Here is a 17,551-nt window from a genome sequence, read left to right on the forward strand (position 1 = left end):
AGTCGCGAGCGATCAAAATTTGTCTCCTCCTCTGTGCTCAGTTCATGTCGTGCCAAGTGGTATTTTTTATGAATCGCACTGCTTAACCTGGGCTTCAATTCTGCTGCTCTCAAGTGCAAAGCATCTCCACTCGGTTTCGTCTTTGGCCATTCTTTGGTCAACGCAGCCTAACTCAATAAATTCATCATGTACAACATAACTAGTGGTTGGAATTTTTGGCTTAAACTAAAAAACTAAAAAAAGTCATAAAAGTATGCAGAAATTAATTTTTACAATCTGGTTTATCACTGATATGTATACTACAGCTTGCTGGCTTTTGAGTACCAATTACACTCGGTTACAAGTGAAAATTAACCAAAAGTAGAAGCCAGGGACTTGGGTAGTCAGATTGTTGGATTAAGTAGAGCAGTCATGCATTTTGAGGCATTGCTTTGTGGCCTCAGATACATGTGCAGACCAGGAAGCTCCATCTTCTTGCTAAGCTCTCAATCAACCTATCAAATCTTTATTATTATACATGTAACAGAGCAGACTGCTTGGAGATATTATTCCAATGCAAAAGCTGGGACGGGAGATGGGGGGGGGGGGGGGGGGGGACCTCCTGCTGAATACACTAGTCTATCATTGTCTGCTAGCATAGTGCTGTTTACTACTCACTGTCACTGCAAGCTTAAGGCTGTTACATGGTGAAGGAGGGTTTTCCACTTCTTGTAAGGAGGCACAAAACCATGGATAAGCGTCATGAAAAAATGTGTACTGGCTACTGTGAAGGTGCAGTGGCAGTTCCGTTGTTGCTGTCAGTACGTAAACCACATGATTCGCCACCATTTCGCTCGACCCAGAGCGCAATGACAACATGAGAGGCCAGTTTTTAGAACTAAACTTCCACTCATGTTTTTGTGTGGCGGTACAGTTGTTTAAGCTCCGCATTGTTACATTTTGTAATATAACTATTTGTGTGTTAATTACTGGCAAATCGACTGCTTGTGCTAACTAAAAGCCAAGATAAACTACACGACTTTTGACCTCGCAGGGATGCCACATTGTTTTACCAAAAAAAAAAAAGACTAATTTGTACAAAATAATATTTGCCTTAAAAAAAACTAACTAAAGTTGTGCTCTGAAGTAAACACTAAAGAATTTGTCAAATTTTCATGAAATAAGAACCAAAAAAACTGATGGCAATTTAGCATTGCTAAGCCTGAAATGTTGTGCGAAAGCAGGTTTTTGCAGATGGACACCACTGCCACATGTTGTTGCTGCGAAGGCCCAGGCGCGCTATCCATCTCGGAGCAGACTGAGTTGGCCGTGGGCTTGTAATGCTCGTTCTAAAATCTCAACCACATTACTTGTCTCCTCTAAATCATATGAGTCTTTAACTTGTTCATCGTCATTGTAAATTTACCCATAGAATGCCGGCGGGCTATTGCTCAAGTGCCGTGTTTCTGCAACAGTGTTGTCAACGCCAATGCATTTTGCTCCAGTGCTGCGTTTCTTCCAATGCATGCAATGCACATCTCTGTCACTACTGCCACATAGCTCAAAGCACAAATGAGGTGTCCACTGACCCAGGGCACCAGTATTGCGTGTTTCCTTTCCTTTTTTGACTGTGTCAGAGGCTTCATAATGCTTTTTGCGCATGGATGGAAGTTGATGAAGACGACAATATGCAATGCTTAGCATGAAAGGGGGCAGTTTAACTCGAGGCATGATCGGTTATGGTGACAACATAGTGCTCTCATGCAATGGCCAGTACAGCTGATGTGGTTGCACCACCGCGGGTATGAAACCAGTCGCGGCAATATTTATTTTATTCCTGCAGGTATATAAGAGGATTCAGACAAATATTGTCTTTTTGGACAAAAATTCCGACCTGTAAACGACAAAACATTACGCTGTATAACACAACATAACATGGCATTTTTTGTTGTGGTGTGGCAGTGCTTGGGCAACATCACCTAAAGAGTGCATTGCTGCAGGGGCCCTGAGCCTGGTGCAGCCCCTCGACCGGGAGTTGCAGGCGGAGTACAACTTCACTGTGGAGGTGTCGGACTGCGGGCAGCCACGACTGTCAGCTCAGCAGCCCGCCATGGTCAGCATTCGCGTGTCGGATGTCAACGACAGCCCACCCCGCTTCGAGCATGAGCAATACAATGCCAGCCTGCTGCTGCCAACGTACGCCGGCGTGCGCGTGGTGCAAGTAGCCGCCCATGATCCGGACCTGGAGGGGCCCAGCTTACGGTACACCTTGATGGCTGGGGACCACGAGGGGCATTTTGAGGTGAGCATGAAAGACTTCTGACCTGTGGTTTCAGTTTAGTGGTTCTCAATCACTTTACGAATACGAATGCCTTTATTTCAACATCATGTGTGATGTTAGGGATGCACCCAAAAAAGCATAACATTGGCTTGACAAAGAAGTGCACTCCCTTCCTTGAGGAAGAGCCTTGGGGAGTCCCCAATGCCTCTCAAAAAGGGCTGAGGAACCGTGCATGTCATGGCTTCTGTCCCTTCCTGCCAAGTATACGTGCAAAAAGTGCATGTAGATGCATGGCTCTTAAAAAAGAGGACCAATCTCAATGAATAATGGCTGGGTATATAGTGGAAGAACAGTAAGCTATAAGTAGCAGCACTATGGCTATAGTTTTAAAGTTGGCGAGGGCAAGGTGGGAGTTGAGGCATGTGTGGATTCAGAGGTTGTGGGAGCCCAAAGACATTCTAAGGAACATAAGGGTTTAATAGGATTCAGTTTGAGAATGCTTGGTCTTAGTTTACGCTTGGTTTTAGTTTACTGAGAACTTTTACCAAAGTGGCTGGCATGTGGGTTATGTTCTCACTTCAGCAAGAAAAAGAAAAGAACCGTTGGAAGTGTGTGAATTTATCAAATATTTTAAATACTGATTGCATATAAGGATAGGTAGGTTCAAATAGCAAATCAGATGTCAAATATTGAAATGAAGACACTTTTTTTACATCGGCATTTTTTATTTTCACATGCTGGGTATGAGGTGGCAAAGTTTCCATGTTGCTGTATTGCAGTGTTTAATTAAAGCCTTGCCACACCTTCGCAATGAACTAGAGGGCTAATACTGGTGAATGCATTCGAGGATATTATATTTGTCGTGGGAATTCGTGTCTTGTCAAATATTTGAAATATATTGGAGACAGGTATTGAATTGAGTAAAAACATCATGCGTAACATTCGACTAATATTTGAAATTTCAGACATTCACACACCCGTATGTTCCTTCTCACAAGTAGTTTGCAGCAGTGTAAAACCTACAGCTCTCTTGGTCAATCAGGGCTGCAGGAATACAACAAATAGTGCCTCGAATATCTGAACAGTGAAATTTCGAACAATTAATACAGTAATTGAATAGGTAGTTTTGGCTGGTGTTTTTCAAATGCAGCGAGCATTTCAATCACTGGTTAAATTAACAGAGAAAGCCCGCACGGACACAGCTGTGCGGAAGCCTGCTGCAAAGTGGCGCTAAGGCTCACTTTAGTGGCGCACCACCATTCGCAAACATGACATCCGCTGAGGCGGCAGTGCCTCCGCCGCATCATCTGTTAAAAGTACACTGCTTCCCCAAGCAGGCGAAGCTGTTAGCCTTGAAAGTCCTTAGATCACTTCACATCGAATCACTTCCTATCGAAAAAAATAAAAGAGCTTCAGAGACACCAAGCGCCACTTACTGTGAGAATAGAGCAGCTGACTACTGGTACTCCTTCCTCCCCAGAGGTGGAGCCACCAGTCGGTGAATACGGGTACGGAGGAACACATTTATGGAGTTTGCACCATCCCGATTGGCTCAGCCAGCCGTAGTATCTACAGTGCTGCAAACTACTTGTGAGATGAAGTGCAGCCACCGTGGTTCTGTGCAGACCACATGCGGAAATTCTAAGAAGCAGCACATGATAGCACTCTCTCTGTTAAAAGAATATATTGTTAGGACGAAGTGGCAGTGGAAGACAAAGTGGGCTCTCGCGTAAAAGGACGAACTAAGAAGAGGAGGTTAATGAAGCTCCCTGTTCGTGTTGGTGCTCCCTGCTAGGAACTCTTTATTCTAACCCCCAACACTTGTAAATAAATGTAAATAGTATTTCCCCACAACATCCTTGGTGGAGGTGCGGCAAGACGGAACTACGTAGCGGACGATACCTACTACGACCGACAATGACGGAAACATCCCCTCAAGATTCGGCAGCATCGGTGTCCTCCGTTGTCCCCACTCACCCTTGTGATCCTGGACCCTTCTCTGGGGACGATGACGCCGACATCCAGACTTGGCTTAGAGAGAGGGAAATACTATTTACATTTATTTACAAGTGTTGGGGGTTAGAATAAAGAGTTCCCAACAGGGAGCACCAACACGAACAGGGAGCTGCATTAACCTCCTCTTCGTTCGTCCTTTCACGCGAGAGGCCACTTCGTCTTCCAGTGCCACTTTGTCGTAACAATATATTTTTGTTGCTCTTGTGAGGCAGTCTGCTCCCCAGGGAACCACCTCTCTGAACATTGCTTGGGGAGTTCTGACTGCGTACATGATCAGGAGTGCTGATGCAGTGGCACTGTGAGTACTGTCTCAGCTGCAGGTTTGCCGAGTGCCTTGCAGTGAGAGACACATTTGTGCCGGCGAAGTGAAAGGGCTCAAGACAAATGCTATCGATGCACACCTTTGCCAAAGCATGACTCCTTAAAATCCTGCAGGTGCGTCCGGACACCGGTGAGGTGGTCGTGAGGGAACCAAGTGGCCTGCAAGGGCTCTATCGGCTGCTAATTTCAGCCAGTGACGGCCGGTCTGAGACAGCCACCTTGGTGCTGGTGACTGTGGGCCGGGCCAACACAGGCCACCTACGCTTTGTGCGACCACTATGGGAGGCAGCTGTGCGCGAGAACGAGCCTGCAGAGCAGCGGGTGACTTTGCTGTCCGTGCTTGGAACGGCGGTCGGGGAGCCCGTGCGGTTCTCCTTGCTGACTCCGAGTGACCACTTTGCAGTGAGCACCTACTCAGGCCTTGTGCGTTGCCTGGCGCCCCTGGATCGGGAGGAGCGTGCCTTCCACGAGCTGGCTCTGGAGGCACGCTCTGCCCGTGCGGTGGCCCATGCTCTTCTGCGTGTGCGCGTGCTGGATGAGAATGATAAAGCACCAATCTTTGTCGACCGGCCTTACCACTCGGCCATCACTGTGGATGCCCAGCCTGGAGACCTCGTGCTCAAAGTGAGTAGCAAGTCCAGTCTGTGAAGCCGTTGTGGCATTGCTTTCACTCCTCCTCACTTCCATCCACTGCTTCGGAAAACGAGTAATGGGACGAGGGATGTAAAAAAAAAATTCAGAAGTGAATTTTGATTCATAAGGGTCAGGGTGAAGTATTCGCAGTTGAGGCGGTGAGCTGTCATCACTGCTTAAGTTTTGGGAGCAGATGCATGCCTTAAGGCAGAAGATGCATGCAGATTTTCTATCATTGTGTGCAGTGGTGATTTTCAGTGTTCTCATTTTCTATTCATGCTGTTTTTTATTATTTGGGTTAGGTCTACTTCCATATCTCTGTTTTGAGTTGCAGAGAAATCTAGAAAGGCCTGGTTTTGAGATAAATATTCTGCGTAGGTAGTAGCACTGTAGTCGCAGAAACAGCATAGTGTATGTATCCTACATGAAGTTTCTTCAACATAGAATTTTTCCAACAGGGAGTTTCTCCAACATGGTGGTTCTGGCTTGTTTCTTTTGTTAAAATTTCATGAATGTGCATCTGACACCTTGTACAGTGCCAGTGTTTCTGTCTAGTGTCAGACGCGGCAGACCTTAGTGGAATCGAGCAACTCGTGCTTGAAGCTGAAATACAAGTGCTACATACTGATGTGAGATTAGTATAATTTAGGTACACATGTGGAGAATTCAAGACTATACGGGACATTGTCCAGGCTACATTCTGGGCATCGTCATTGCAGTTTGTTGGCCTATAAGAATGGTATCCAGGTTTGCTTTAGCCATAGAGGCCGTCTAATATAGGGTGTGGTCACTTTTGAAAATATGCCATCTGTGGTCGTGTCGTCCAAGTAGGCTTGGGTCATGAGAGTCTTGTGTGCTCCACTTTCTAAAATATCTTGTCCGAGTTAAGTTGACAATGTACTGTAGTTTATACGTTATGGGGATACAAAGCAGTGCAAAAAGTGGGGACTAAACGGAAGACTGCCACGAAGTTTGTGTGCACCAGTGCGGTTCTGCGGACTGCGGACAATAAGTAGAGTCAGCTGTAATAAGTTGAATTTGAAAGGGGCCAAAAATTAGTTTTAATTACGCGGAGTTCGAATTAAGGTGAGTCTTCTTAACGCACCTGATGTTAACAGGGCCAGAGCATTGGTTTGAGTGATTTGGAAGTTCAAATTAAGCAGACTTGAAATAATGAAGTTCCATCGTGTGTTTTCCCTGTGTGGTGTGAATAGGTGGAACCTAGCCAGTACTGTATGTTTTGACATTTCCTTAGTCCTAGTTCCTTGCACTCTTGTCACGTTACTGCCCGGGGTCGCGTGGAAGTTCAAATTAAGCAGATTTGAATTAATGAAGTTCTATCGTGTGTTTTCCCTGTGTGGTGTGAATAGGTGGAACCTAGCCAGTACTGTATGTTTTGACATTTCCTTAGTCCTAGTTTCTTGCACTCTTGTCACGTTACTGCCCGGGGTCGCGTGGAAGTTCAAATTAAGCAGATTTGAATTAATGAAGTTCCATCGTGTGTTTTCCCTGTGTGGTGTGAATAGGTGGAACCTAGCCAGTACTGTATGTTTTGACATTTCCTTAGTCCTAGCTTCTTGCACTCTTGTCACGTTACTGCCCGGGGTCGCGAGATTCAAGTGGGCTTTGGAGTGGGCGGTGTTGCTTTGGAGGCCGCAGAAGAGCTCTTGTGGCTCACTTTTCCTCTTGGAACTGTGAAGAGCTCGGGAGTCTTTTGGAGTGCTGAGCTTCAATTGAAGATACTGCCGTGCACTACTCAAAAGTAATTGTCTTCACCGTGTTTCCTTTGTGCCTCTTCTCTGCTGGAACGCTTATCACAGTCCACTCCATTACTCTTGTTCTACAAGTTTGACTTCGTCGTAGGTTTGTGTAAATGTTTTGGCAGATTCTATTTTTTCTGTGGCAATGGAGTTCACATTAAGCTCAGCTTTGAAGAAGTGCATACTCCGTCAACTGGCTTTGTGTGAAGTGTTATGAACTGACTAGAGTGGTAGATAATGAACATCTATCAGGTGAATTCCTTTATAAACGTTTTCAAAAAATATGTGATGTCAGGAACAGAGATGGTCGCCAAGCGGCAATAAATGAAGCATAATAGCAACATGAGTGAAAGCTGACTGGTCATATAGGACTGCTGACATGAGTTTGTGGGGCTGCTTCAGGCCTAGTGTAATTATAATATGGATGTCATTTAGTTGCTTAACCAGGCATGTTTATTTTCTTGCAAACGAGATCTGTTAGGGCTCTTACATGTGGATTATCTTTGGGGTGTTTATGATGTTTCAGGTGAAAGCCATTGACTTGGATGAAGGCCCCAATGGCAAGGTGTCCTACTTTTTGCATGAGGGTGATGGTCAGACGTTTGGTGTGGATGAGCAGTCAGGTGAAATCCGGCTGCTCCGAGCTCCTAGTCGTCGGGACGAACTTGCCCTGGTGCTAGTGGCTCGTGACCATGGTGAGCCCAGCATTTCTGTTTCGTTGTATTGCAGCACTAGCTTGCCATGTTGAAATTTGTTTTTTATTTGTTATCAAGCACTTTTGGCTCCAGGTTCTGACTTAAATGACGAGCTCTGGCACGGAGAACCAACAGAGATCTCAGTCACCAGTTTTTTTACCGTCACTCTGATACAAGACACTTTATCAGTGCTGGTTTGAAAGTAAAATATTAGTCATTTCCAGAATGACTCTTTTGGTGTTATAGCAAACTGAAACAAGTACATACCTACAATTTTTGGTGTGATACTTATGCTTGGTTTGGTGTCTGACATGTATTTTTTTTTTCATGCTAAGGAGTCTACTACGCTGTTAGACTTTTTGTGCTCTTTTCTTAGCTTCCCTTAGCTTCCCTTAGCATGCCAGTTGTGTGAGCACTTTAATGAACAAAATGATCAAAATTATTTAATTAAATATCAGCTCAAATGCATGGCTGCACAGAGTGACATGCTTTTCAACTGAAATGGCACCTGCTGCATTCAGGAGCTAGAAGCAAGACAAACTGCTTTTACTTTATGAAGTATTGGTTAGGCCGCGTAAATAGTTCAAAACCCGCAGACTGTCACAAGATTTGAAGTCAGAAATGCTAACAAATGTAAAAAATTACAAGTGTCAAAATTTTAATATTCTTCATATTATTTTTTGGAATCTCGATGTGATATAGTGCAACAGTTCATAGCTATAAGTGTGGTGCAGCCAATCAAGTATTGCCCTTGAAGTATCTGCAGTGCTTTAAAAACATCAGTTTCAAAGGCCAAGCTTGCTTTGATGTCGTGGTGTCCATGGTCACGGTGCTGCCTCTTTGTAGTGCTGGTTATGTGAGTTTTTACTACTCAGGTTGTGCCGTATATCTGATGAAGTTACTTCCATTTACTGCAGTTTGTCCTCATGGCCATCAAAAGAACAGATTTTATTCAACGTTATGGTTTAACAGGAGCTAGGTTTCACACTTTTTTTTAAATCGAAAGCTTTACTAGGCTATGTCGGCGAGGATCGTGTCCGCAAAATGTGTCTGCAGCAGTTGCGGGCAATTCAGAAGAGGTAGCATCAAACGAGTGGTTGTAATCAAAAGAGGATAATGTGTGGATTAGAGCCAAAAATGTAAAAAAACATCGAAATTGCGCAGACGTTGATGTAGTGAGTGGACGATAAAGTGGAAATGGACGCATAAATAGCAGCAAAATGTTTACTATATTGAGATAAATAGTTCAGAAAAATTAGAAACTATTTAGGAGATAAAAGGAGGGAGAAAAAAAGAATGAATAATTAGATGCAATTAGGTAATTAATGAGAAACAAAAGGTAGTGGACAGGTAAATTGCCTGGGCGGATATATAGTGAGTGGGTGGGAACGAAGCGTGGTGGAAAATTTGAAAACTCGAAATGGTTACCAGGATGATACAAGGGTATAATCGGAGTTAATCGATAACCAATCAAGTGAATGAGAAAACAACCTTGGTGCCAAATTTGAAAGGCGACCAGTGTCGAAGAGGTGTCAGAGCTTTCACATTCTTCCAATGCGGGCAGCCGCAGTGATCTCTAATTTTTTGTACCATATTTTCCGGCATATAAGTCATGCGTTTTTTTTCTGAATTTTTCATCGGTGCATCTTATACAATAGTGCGGCTTATATATAGTGAAACTGCCGTTTCACGAAGCATCATATTTTCCTGTGCTCATTAACGAAGTTTGAAAAGAAAATTGATGTGTGAATGTGGAGAAATGTAAAACTTATTCTTCAAATGCTGTTTTATGGGCAAAATCGCAGCCTCGCCTCGTCCAAACTGTATGTGGTGATGGCGTGAAGCATGTTGCCGCATCCAGTCCAGCGATGCTTCGAAAGTTTGGATTTCGGTGTCATTTCTGTTGGCGTCACTTCTGTCTGCAGTTGCATGCATCATGCATTGTTATTGCTCAATATGACATCACCTATGTGATGAAGGAGCTGTGATGCAAATTTCAGGTTGTATGCCGTTGAACATGCACTATAGAACGGGACCCTGGTAGCACGGAGACAATTCCGCATGATCAAAAAATGATCAAAACAACAAGAGTACTTTGGTCGATGACTCTGACAAAAAAGCCAGATCGCAGGAGGAAGGCATACTGGCCAGAGCTAGTTCATCAGCTGCCATAAGCATATATGTTTGGCACACTGTCTAAAGAAGTCATCCTCAATGTATTTTTACATTTATTGAATGAACAGATGCGACTTACAGACTGGTGCAACCTAGGTATACGTCGCGTGCCCTCACGTTAGGCTCACTTATATGTTTGCACATGTGCGGTTAGTCAACAAACATATTATACTACCACAGTTTGTAGAAATTTTAAACGGAGTAGCTGGGAAGTCGTGTTATGCGGGAACATATTACATATTATGAACATATTATGCGGGAGAAATAATGTATAACTCTATGGGACATTTTTAATGTCCATTATTTTGATTGTTCGAACTGGGAATATTGTATGAACTGAGAACGTATTAATGAAGTTTCACTGTGTGTGATCTTCTTCAGAAAAACTGGCATTTGCAGGGGGGTGGGTACAACATATATACAGGTGTGATTTTTAGATCAGAAAATTGGGTAGTCCTGTGAAGTCTTGTGTGTAATGTCTCCCTGTAACAGCATGAAACTGTCTGTTTTTCATGCCGTGTTTGTCTCGACCTATGTCAGTGTTGTGGTAGTTAGTAGTGTGTTGTCGAAGCATTACACATGCCATCTTCATGGACCTGGGCAGAGCAGGCAGTGCAGTGAACAGATAACCATTCGTGTTTTGGGGTAACAGCGTGGATTCCAAGGAAAGACGAACATAGTAGGTTTTGGCCAAAAGTCATATGGAGAGATGGCACTAGGAAGTTTGCTGGGATGGATAGCTGTGGATAGTGCAAGATGGATGATTGGAGAGTATTGGGCGAGGCCTTTACCCTGCAGGGGACACAGCTTGGCTGATGATTATGATGTTGTATTCTGGAGCATAAATGGATTGGTAAAAATGTCCCAGGAATAAATCCGTTTTGGCTAAGTCAAATAGTGTTCATTTTGAAGACTGCAATGAGTGCCGAGGACAGACGCAGTGTCTTTGGTGACGGATCACTTTTCCCGCAGGGAGTCCTCCTCTCGAGAGCCATGCTAGTGTGGCTGTGAAGGTGACAGATCGAGCCATGCCCACTTTTGGGCAGCATTTCTACACTGGATCTGTGGCCGAGGATGCTGCACCAGGGACTGCACTGCTAACAGTGCAAGCCGAGGGTGCCCACCCACTCGTCTTCAGCTTGGCCAGTGACCAGTTTGCCATTGACTGCGCTACCGGTGGGTTTATGTTATGTACAAGGGTCACTTGCACATGAGGACTTCGTGCATGCCTACAAATTACGGAATTTGCCAGTGAAACTATGCCCTTTACAGGCGTGCTTAGGCTCTGTAACAGATTACAGCTCTTAATGTTACAACAAATTTGGTGAATACAATTTCTTTAATGTACTCTGCCAGGCAAAGATATCTATTCCTAATCTGCTAGTGTTTTCCAAACTGCTGTCAATAGATGATAGGCGTTTAACAACAGCTGCTTCGACGTTTAATGACAGCCAACACATTTTTCTCATGAAGTGACATAGCATTTTTGGCTCCACTTGCTTTTGCAAGTTTTGCTGTTATCATCTGAGGAAAAATACTTTCTCAGCGTAAGTGAGAGTTTAAGGGTATCATTGAATCTTTGATTTCTTGTAAACATTATTATTGTGTGTGGCAGGAAAACTTGCTCCAGTAGCTGATAATGGTTATTTTACTTGACTGAAAATATGCTTTGTCACATGGTCATAGCTGCAGCTATATTAAGTTAGTGAGGACTAACTAAGAATTGGTCACACAGTATCTGGAAGTAAAGCTGAGAACCGGTTTATGCAGGAAATCTCTACTGTATAAATTTAAGCTTTAGATTTTTCTTTTCTGCTTGTACGACGATATCTATGCATGGTGATTGGTAGAGAAGTGTTGGAGCTCTGTAGAGGCAGGCTGTTAGGAATATGCTTTGGGCACATTACTATGATAGCGTCTAAGCTTTGCACTTTCTTTCCATGGTTTTGACAGTGTGCGGCCCTTGCACGAGACTGGCATTTTTACCATAAAATATTTCTGACTGCAGCAGAGCCTCGATTGTGCGTCCCTTTTTTATGCTGCGACACGCATTTTTATGACGAATTAGCGCGGTCCCGGTGAATCCTGCAGATACATAATGCACTGAAAGTATGGATGATAACATGTGGTCGACGACCGCATGAATGAACCGCATAAAGTAAAACAAATTGCTAGGTCAGTTTACTGGCAGACATCACGATTCTAAGTTAAGATCAAGAGCCTCCGAAGATCTGGAGCTCGATTGACCGATGGTTCGGAGTGGCGCGCCACGAGTGCGACCCATGGTCGTCAGTGTGAGGTAGTGTTCAGCTGGCCTGTTCTTCCGCGTGCTTCGCTGTCAAAGACATGTGGAAGTCAATTATACATCCATTTTAATGTGAGGTTATTGTGTGTTGTGGAACTGGTAACAAGGTGAGACCTTTTATAGTGAACCATGACTCGATTCAAAGCACTTTTGGTGCGGCTTCGATGTGAAGTGCGCTAGGCCTAGCGACACTGGGCAAACGGCGCACTGCTACGACGCCTGAGCCTGGCGGACAGCACATTGCCACCAAGAAACGAGCCGCTAGCGTGGGTGTGTACCCCATTCTAGAGTTTTTGCGCAGCAAAGCATTTTGTCCTTTCTGCTGCGAACGCTGAGAGCACAAGAGCAGTGCTGCGGCACCGCATGTTCACGATTCCAAATGGAGCCCGGCGTGTGGGACGACACGTGCATGGTTGTACTGCCATGTGTCACAGGCAGTTAACATCCATCAGCTCCCAGCATAACATGCCTCGTGGGCAAAATTATGCACGCATGAAAAAATTCTTCTGGCTGACTTTTTTTGTTCCGAATTACCGGCTGCCTTGTTGGCGGTGCGGCCCTTACTTGCAGGCAGCCCTTACTTTAGTATATATGGTATTTCTTCTTAACTGTAGTTATTCTTTTTACTTTACTCTCTCGTGGGCTCTTTATCTACCCAGAGAGGCTGTTCGAGCTTACTGCAGACTTGCACTTATGCTGCCTTTACTCTGTGAAGTATGGCTGGTTGTATTAGCCAGGCTGGAATCTGCGTGCTGTTTTTGACAAGCTATGCTGCAAGATTATCATCTGGTCATTATACATGCCTGACCATCATGCATTAAGCACTTAATGCTGACATCTTGGTGACACTGCTCTGTGCTCATGACCAAACTGTGAATGGTTTGACCAAGAAATTATGGGCTTGGTTAAGTTTCTGCACCTCATTACTATGCATTTTCAGCCACAATGTGTGCAGTACTTATTATAAGCTTTTTTGGCTGCTATGGTGGCTCACTGTTACGGTGTTAGGCTGCTGACCTGAAAGGTGCGGGTTCAGTCTGGACCGCGGTGTTCACATTTTGATGGAGCCAATACGTTGGAGACCCATGTACTGTGGGATGTCAGTGCACGTTAAAGAACCCCCGTGGTCAAAATTATCTATAGTCCTCCGCTATGGCACCCCTTATGCCCTGAGTTGCTTAAACACCATAAAACCAAACCAGATCTTACAAGTTTTTGGGCCAACAGCATACTAAGTGCGGCAGGCAGTTTTTTTGCCTCTGGTACTTTTGATGGTTGAAACAATGAGAATTTTATGTTCTGGCTGAGGCACCTGGAGTTCTAGAAGGACAGCAGGAGCTAACTGCTTGGTTTTACAGTTGTTGAGGTCAGTGCAAAATGGCATTGGAATTTCACCATAGCTTGGATCAGCATGTATGTATTCATGTTGTGTTATGATCCTTTGTTCTGTTCCTTTTTTCTTCTACTTCTTTTTCATTCCTTGCAGAGAAGCCGGCCAGAGCACAGTACCTAATGCTGACCTCTCTGCAGTTCCTTGTAAATAAACTCCTTTTGACTGCATAAATGTTTTTGATGTCACAGCTGTGATGCTTGTTCTCAAACTGACTCCAAATTGCCATGTGTTTGAAATGAAGCTAACAGGCTTATACAGGAAAAAGAATTAAGCCAATGCTTGTTTTTTGTCTGTCTCCACGCAAAGCCTGCTGCAAGAGCAGTGCTGCAGTCACTTAGTAGAGACAAAAGCATCGACGTTCTTCCAATGGAGGTGCCTCACTGCATGCAAATTATGGTTGTGGCTTTGTGTGCACTGACAATGTCCACTTCTACTGCTTGAGGAGCGCGGCAGCACACGGCAAAGTTCCTCTGAGGACAAGCGTGTCATGTTCTAGCACTCACCTGCTGCTGTTTTTTCACCACTGATACTGAATTTTTTTGTGCGGCATGCTGTGAGTTTTTGCTTACATGTTGAAGCACTGACGAGTATTGTGCTTGCTTCCACCTAGCATGCCACAAAGCTGTGTGCGCTTGTGTGAAAAAAAAAAATAAGCCTATGAATAAATGAATGAATGAACTGTTTACTGAGAGTGGAAGGCTGGGTGCAGCTATAAAGACGAAAGCATGAAAGGAGCCTGTCAACTGCACAATTTTTTTAACTGCTGTCTGCTATTTGAGGGGTGTCTTTCTTTCTTGATGATCATTAGGCTCAGAGAAGCATAGATTTTTTAAGCTGCATGGGATGTAACGATCTCCTTATAAAGTATAACATGTCTACAACATGTTTGTGGTGCGTGTTTTTGTTTTGTTGGCCATATCTGGGTGTAGACATCTAGTTGAATGTTGCTTACGTCAAGTATTCTTTTACTTCTGATAAAGCAGATCTGCTAGCCCTGCAGATATGCAGTGGCTTTCTGTATTGATGCAGGCTTATTCCACACAAATACACATGCATGCACGCACACACAATCTTGAGAAAGGCCGGGCTTCAGTCAAAGCGTATGTGCATCCATGTTAGACACACACACTTACAGTAGGAAGGCATAACTAAATCCTACTCAAGACTGTGGAGCCACATGTTCCTGTTTCTTGTGCTTATTTAATTGCAGCTTTGACTGCTGAGGCCAACAAGCAGACAGTGGGGCATTTTTTTAGAGTGAAAAGGTTTGCACTGAGAAAAGTGAGGCTTTACCTGCCCTTCTATGCAGGGGTGCTGTCCCTCGTCGAGTCGCTGGACTACGAGAGCCAACCACGGCATGAGCTGATGGTCCGAGCCACAGACTCCGTGACTGGTGCACACTCTGATGTGCCCGTCACCATCAACGTGGAGGACATCAATGACTGTGCCCCCATCTTTGAGCAGCCCTGGTACAATGTGAGCGTGTCAGAATCCACGCCTGTGGCCAGCGTGCTTCTGGAGTTGCGTGCCAGTGACCGTGATGGACCAATGCTGGAGCTCAGACTGGCTGACGACGACAGTGCCACTTTCCACCTGGAAGGTTCCGGTGTCCTGCGGCTTCGGGCCCCTCTTGATCGGGAGACACAAGCCCTGCACCGGCTACAGGTGGTGGCATCGGATGCTGGCCACCCTGTACCTCTGAGCTCTACAGCCCGTGTCTGGGTCACCGTGATAGACATGAATGATAACCCGCCAGTGTTTGGACAGCCGACGTACACAGCTGTGGTCGACGAGCGGGCTCATCGAGGCCAGTTTATTGCTCGGCTTGTTGCACTGGACCCCGATATCTCTGACCAGCTGTCATATGCCATCGTTGCTGGCAATGAGGCACAGCTTTTTGCCATCAACAGGTCAACAGGTGGGCACAGCTTATGGTGCATATCTCAGGAAATCGCTTTAGGCTGGACAAAATATAGGAATACAGTTCATTTTCACTGACGGGAGGCCAAAAAATATTTCATACATTTGTACTTAAATACAAACAGCTCTCTGTTTTGTTGTATAGATAGAAATTTTTGCAACTATATTGTTACGGGGAGGTATCTAGAAAAGATTACTTCACTACTGTATCCGGAACACAACGGCCTAGGCTTGATGACAGCTGACACGCATGCGTACTCAGTGTTGTTGTTGTCAAGAAGACCGATATTCATTTCATGGCCAGTGTTTCAGTAACATGCCAGTATCAGTGACATGACCAGTGTTTCAGTAACAAAGAGTGTTGTAGACCAAAACATGTACAATAGTTTCTGTTATTTGAAGTGGAACGATATATTTAATATGAAAAAATAACCATGCAGTGGTCCTAAGCTTATAACCGCAGCTGTGGCCTAGTGGCTGAGCATCCGCCTCGTATGCGGGAGGTGCAAGGTTCAATCCCCAGTGCTGCCGGGTACACACCGGTGATACAATGGGTACAAGCTTCCCCTGGCCTGGTGCTCGGCTTATTTAAGGTGAAAGGCTTGGGAAATGGGTCTTTGACCCCACCTTGAGCAAACAAAAATACCTTGCGCCATAATGCTCTTTGCCCGCAGATGCCTTTGCGCTATAAAAATTCACTATCATCATTATGCTCTTAAGCTTATCACAAACATGTGATAGCTAACTGTGTCACATCATATTACGGTCAAAGAATAATCTCAGGTATTTCAGAGTTCAATTAGGGAACCGTTATGCACTGACAGGAATGGCAGTTGCGACTGCAAAAAAATTGGCACTTTTATTACTGTTAATTTTAAAGAGGATCTGAGGCGCTCGAGCTGGGTTTTTGAGGCGTTAACCATTAAACAGTTATCAGCAAACCAAGCTATTGTTTTGTGTACATTTTTCTACAGATTAGAGATGGCCATGTTGTAAGAAAAATGTTTTGAGAGCAAAACAGAGTCATCAGCGTATTGAAATATAAACCATTTTGCAATTACCTCAGATAAATCATTAATAATTATATTGAAAAGTAGAGGTGATAGTACTAACCCTGAGGAACTCTGGCCTTCAGTTGACATTTACCATGTGGGTTTATCATTTTGTCTAAAATAACAACTTGTGATCGTTCGTCGAGATAGTTCTTGAGGACATCATAAAATAGACACCTTAACCGCTGGAATATACAACCTTTGTCCGTAAAGTTTCGAGACTGATTTATTTTCTTCTCTAGAAATGATTCCCCAAAACAAATGCTGGTGCGTATGTGTAGCGCCATCTTTTCGGGCTAACCTGAGCTATTTATGTTAATTGCTGTGGCAGCCGCTAGATGGCACTACATGTAGAAAAATGCGTTGTCACTAGTCTGTGCATTCTACTGTGAGTGAATGTGGAGAGATGGACGTCCACCTCGAACAGCTCGTAAACATAAAATTGTGTGTTAAGCTTGGCAAGACAGCCACACAGACGTATGAGCTCCTTCATGACTCTTACGGCAACGAGACATTATCGCGGGCGTGAGTTTTCGAGTGGCACAAGAGGTTCGTTTCGGGGAGAACGCTGGTGGAAGACGACACAAGGCAGGGGCGCCCTTCAACCTCACGGCTCGGATCAGGGATAGCGTACACCAAGACCTCACCATTACAGTCCGCATGCTATCAGATGCTCTCGACATTAGTAAGACCACATGCCACCAAATTTTGCATGAGAACTTGGGGAAACGAAAGCTGAATGCCAGACTTGTGCCGCACTCCCTCACACAGGACCAGAAGGACATGTGGGCATCAGTGAGCGCTGATTTGCTCTCCGAGGCAGAGAAGGATGCTGCATTCGTCGACAGCACCATTGCTGAAGACGAAACATGGTGTTTTCAATACGATCCTCAAACAAAGAGGCAGAGTGCCGAATGGCGGTTCACAAGCTCTCCGGCGTCGAGAAAGGTGCGGCGACAGAAGACCAAGACAAAGGCGATGCTGATAGTTTTTTTCGATGCTACAGGTGTCATACACCACG

General features: G+C 44.6%; 1 protein-coding gene across 2 annotated transcripts in view; it reads left to right on the top strand.

Moving 5' to 3' along the window:
• LOC144128955 (fat-like cadherin-related tumor suppressor homolog) overlaps positions 1-17,551 on the top strand; it is a 79,542-nt gene that overhangs the window by 18,793 nt on the left and 43,198 nt on the right. For both annotated transcript variants that reach the window (XM_077662786.1, XM_077662785.1), the window contains exons 12-16: positions 1,980-2,281; positions 4,712-5,221; positions 7,517-7,685; positions 10,833-11,036; positions 14,868-15,476. In XM_077662786.1, the coding sequence (XP_077518912.1) occupies positions 1,980-2,281; positions 4,712-5,221; positions 7,517-7,685; positions 10,833-11,036; positions 14,868-15,476 (1,794 nt within the window). The remainder of the gene's footprint in view (positions 1-1,979; positions 2,282-4,711; positions 5,222-7,516; positions 7,686-10,832; positions 11,037-14,867; positions 15,477-17,551) is intronic.

Source organism: Amblyomma americanum, chromosome 4 (genome assembly GCF_052857255.1).
Source record: "Amblyomma americanum isolate KBUSLIRL-KWMA chromosome 4, ASM5285725v1, whole genome shotgun sequence".
In the NCBI taxonomy this organism is placed as follows: domain Eukaryota; kingdom Metazoa; phylum Arthropoda; class Arachnida; order Ixodida; family Ixodidae; genus Amblyomma; species Amblyomma americanum.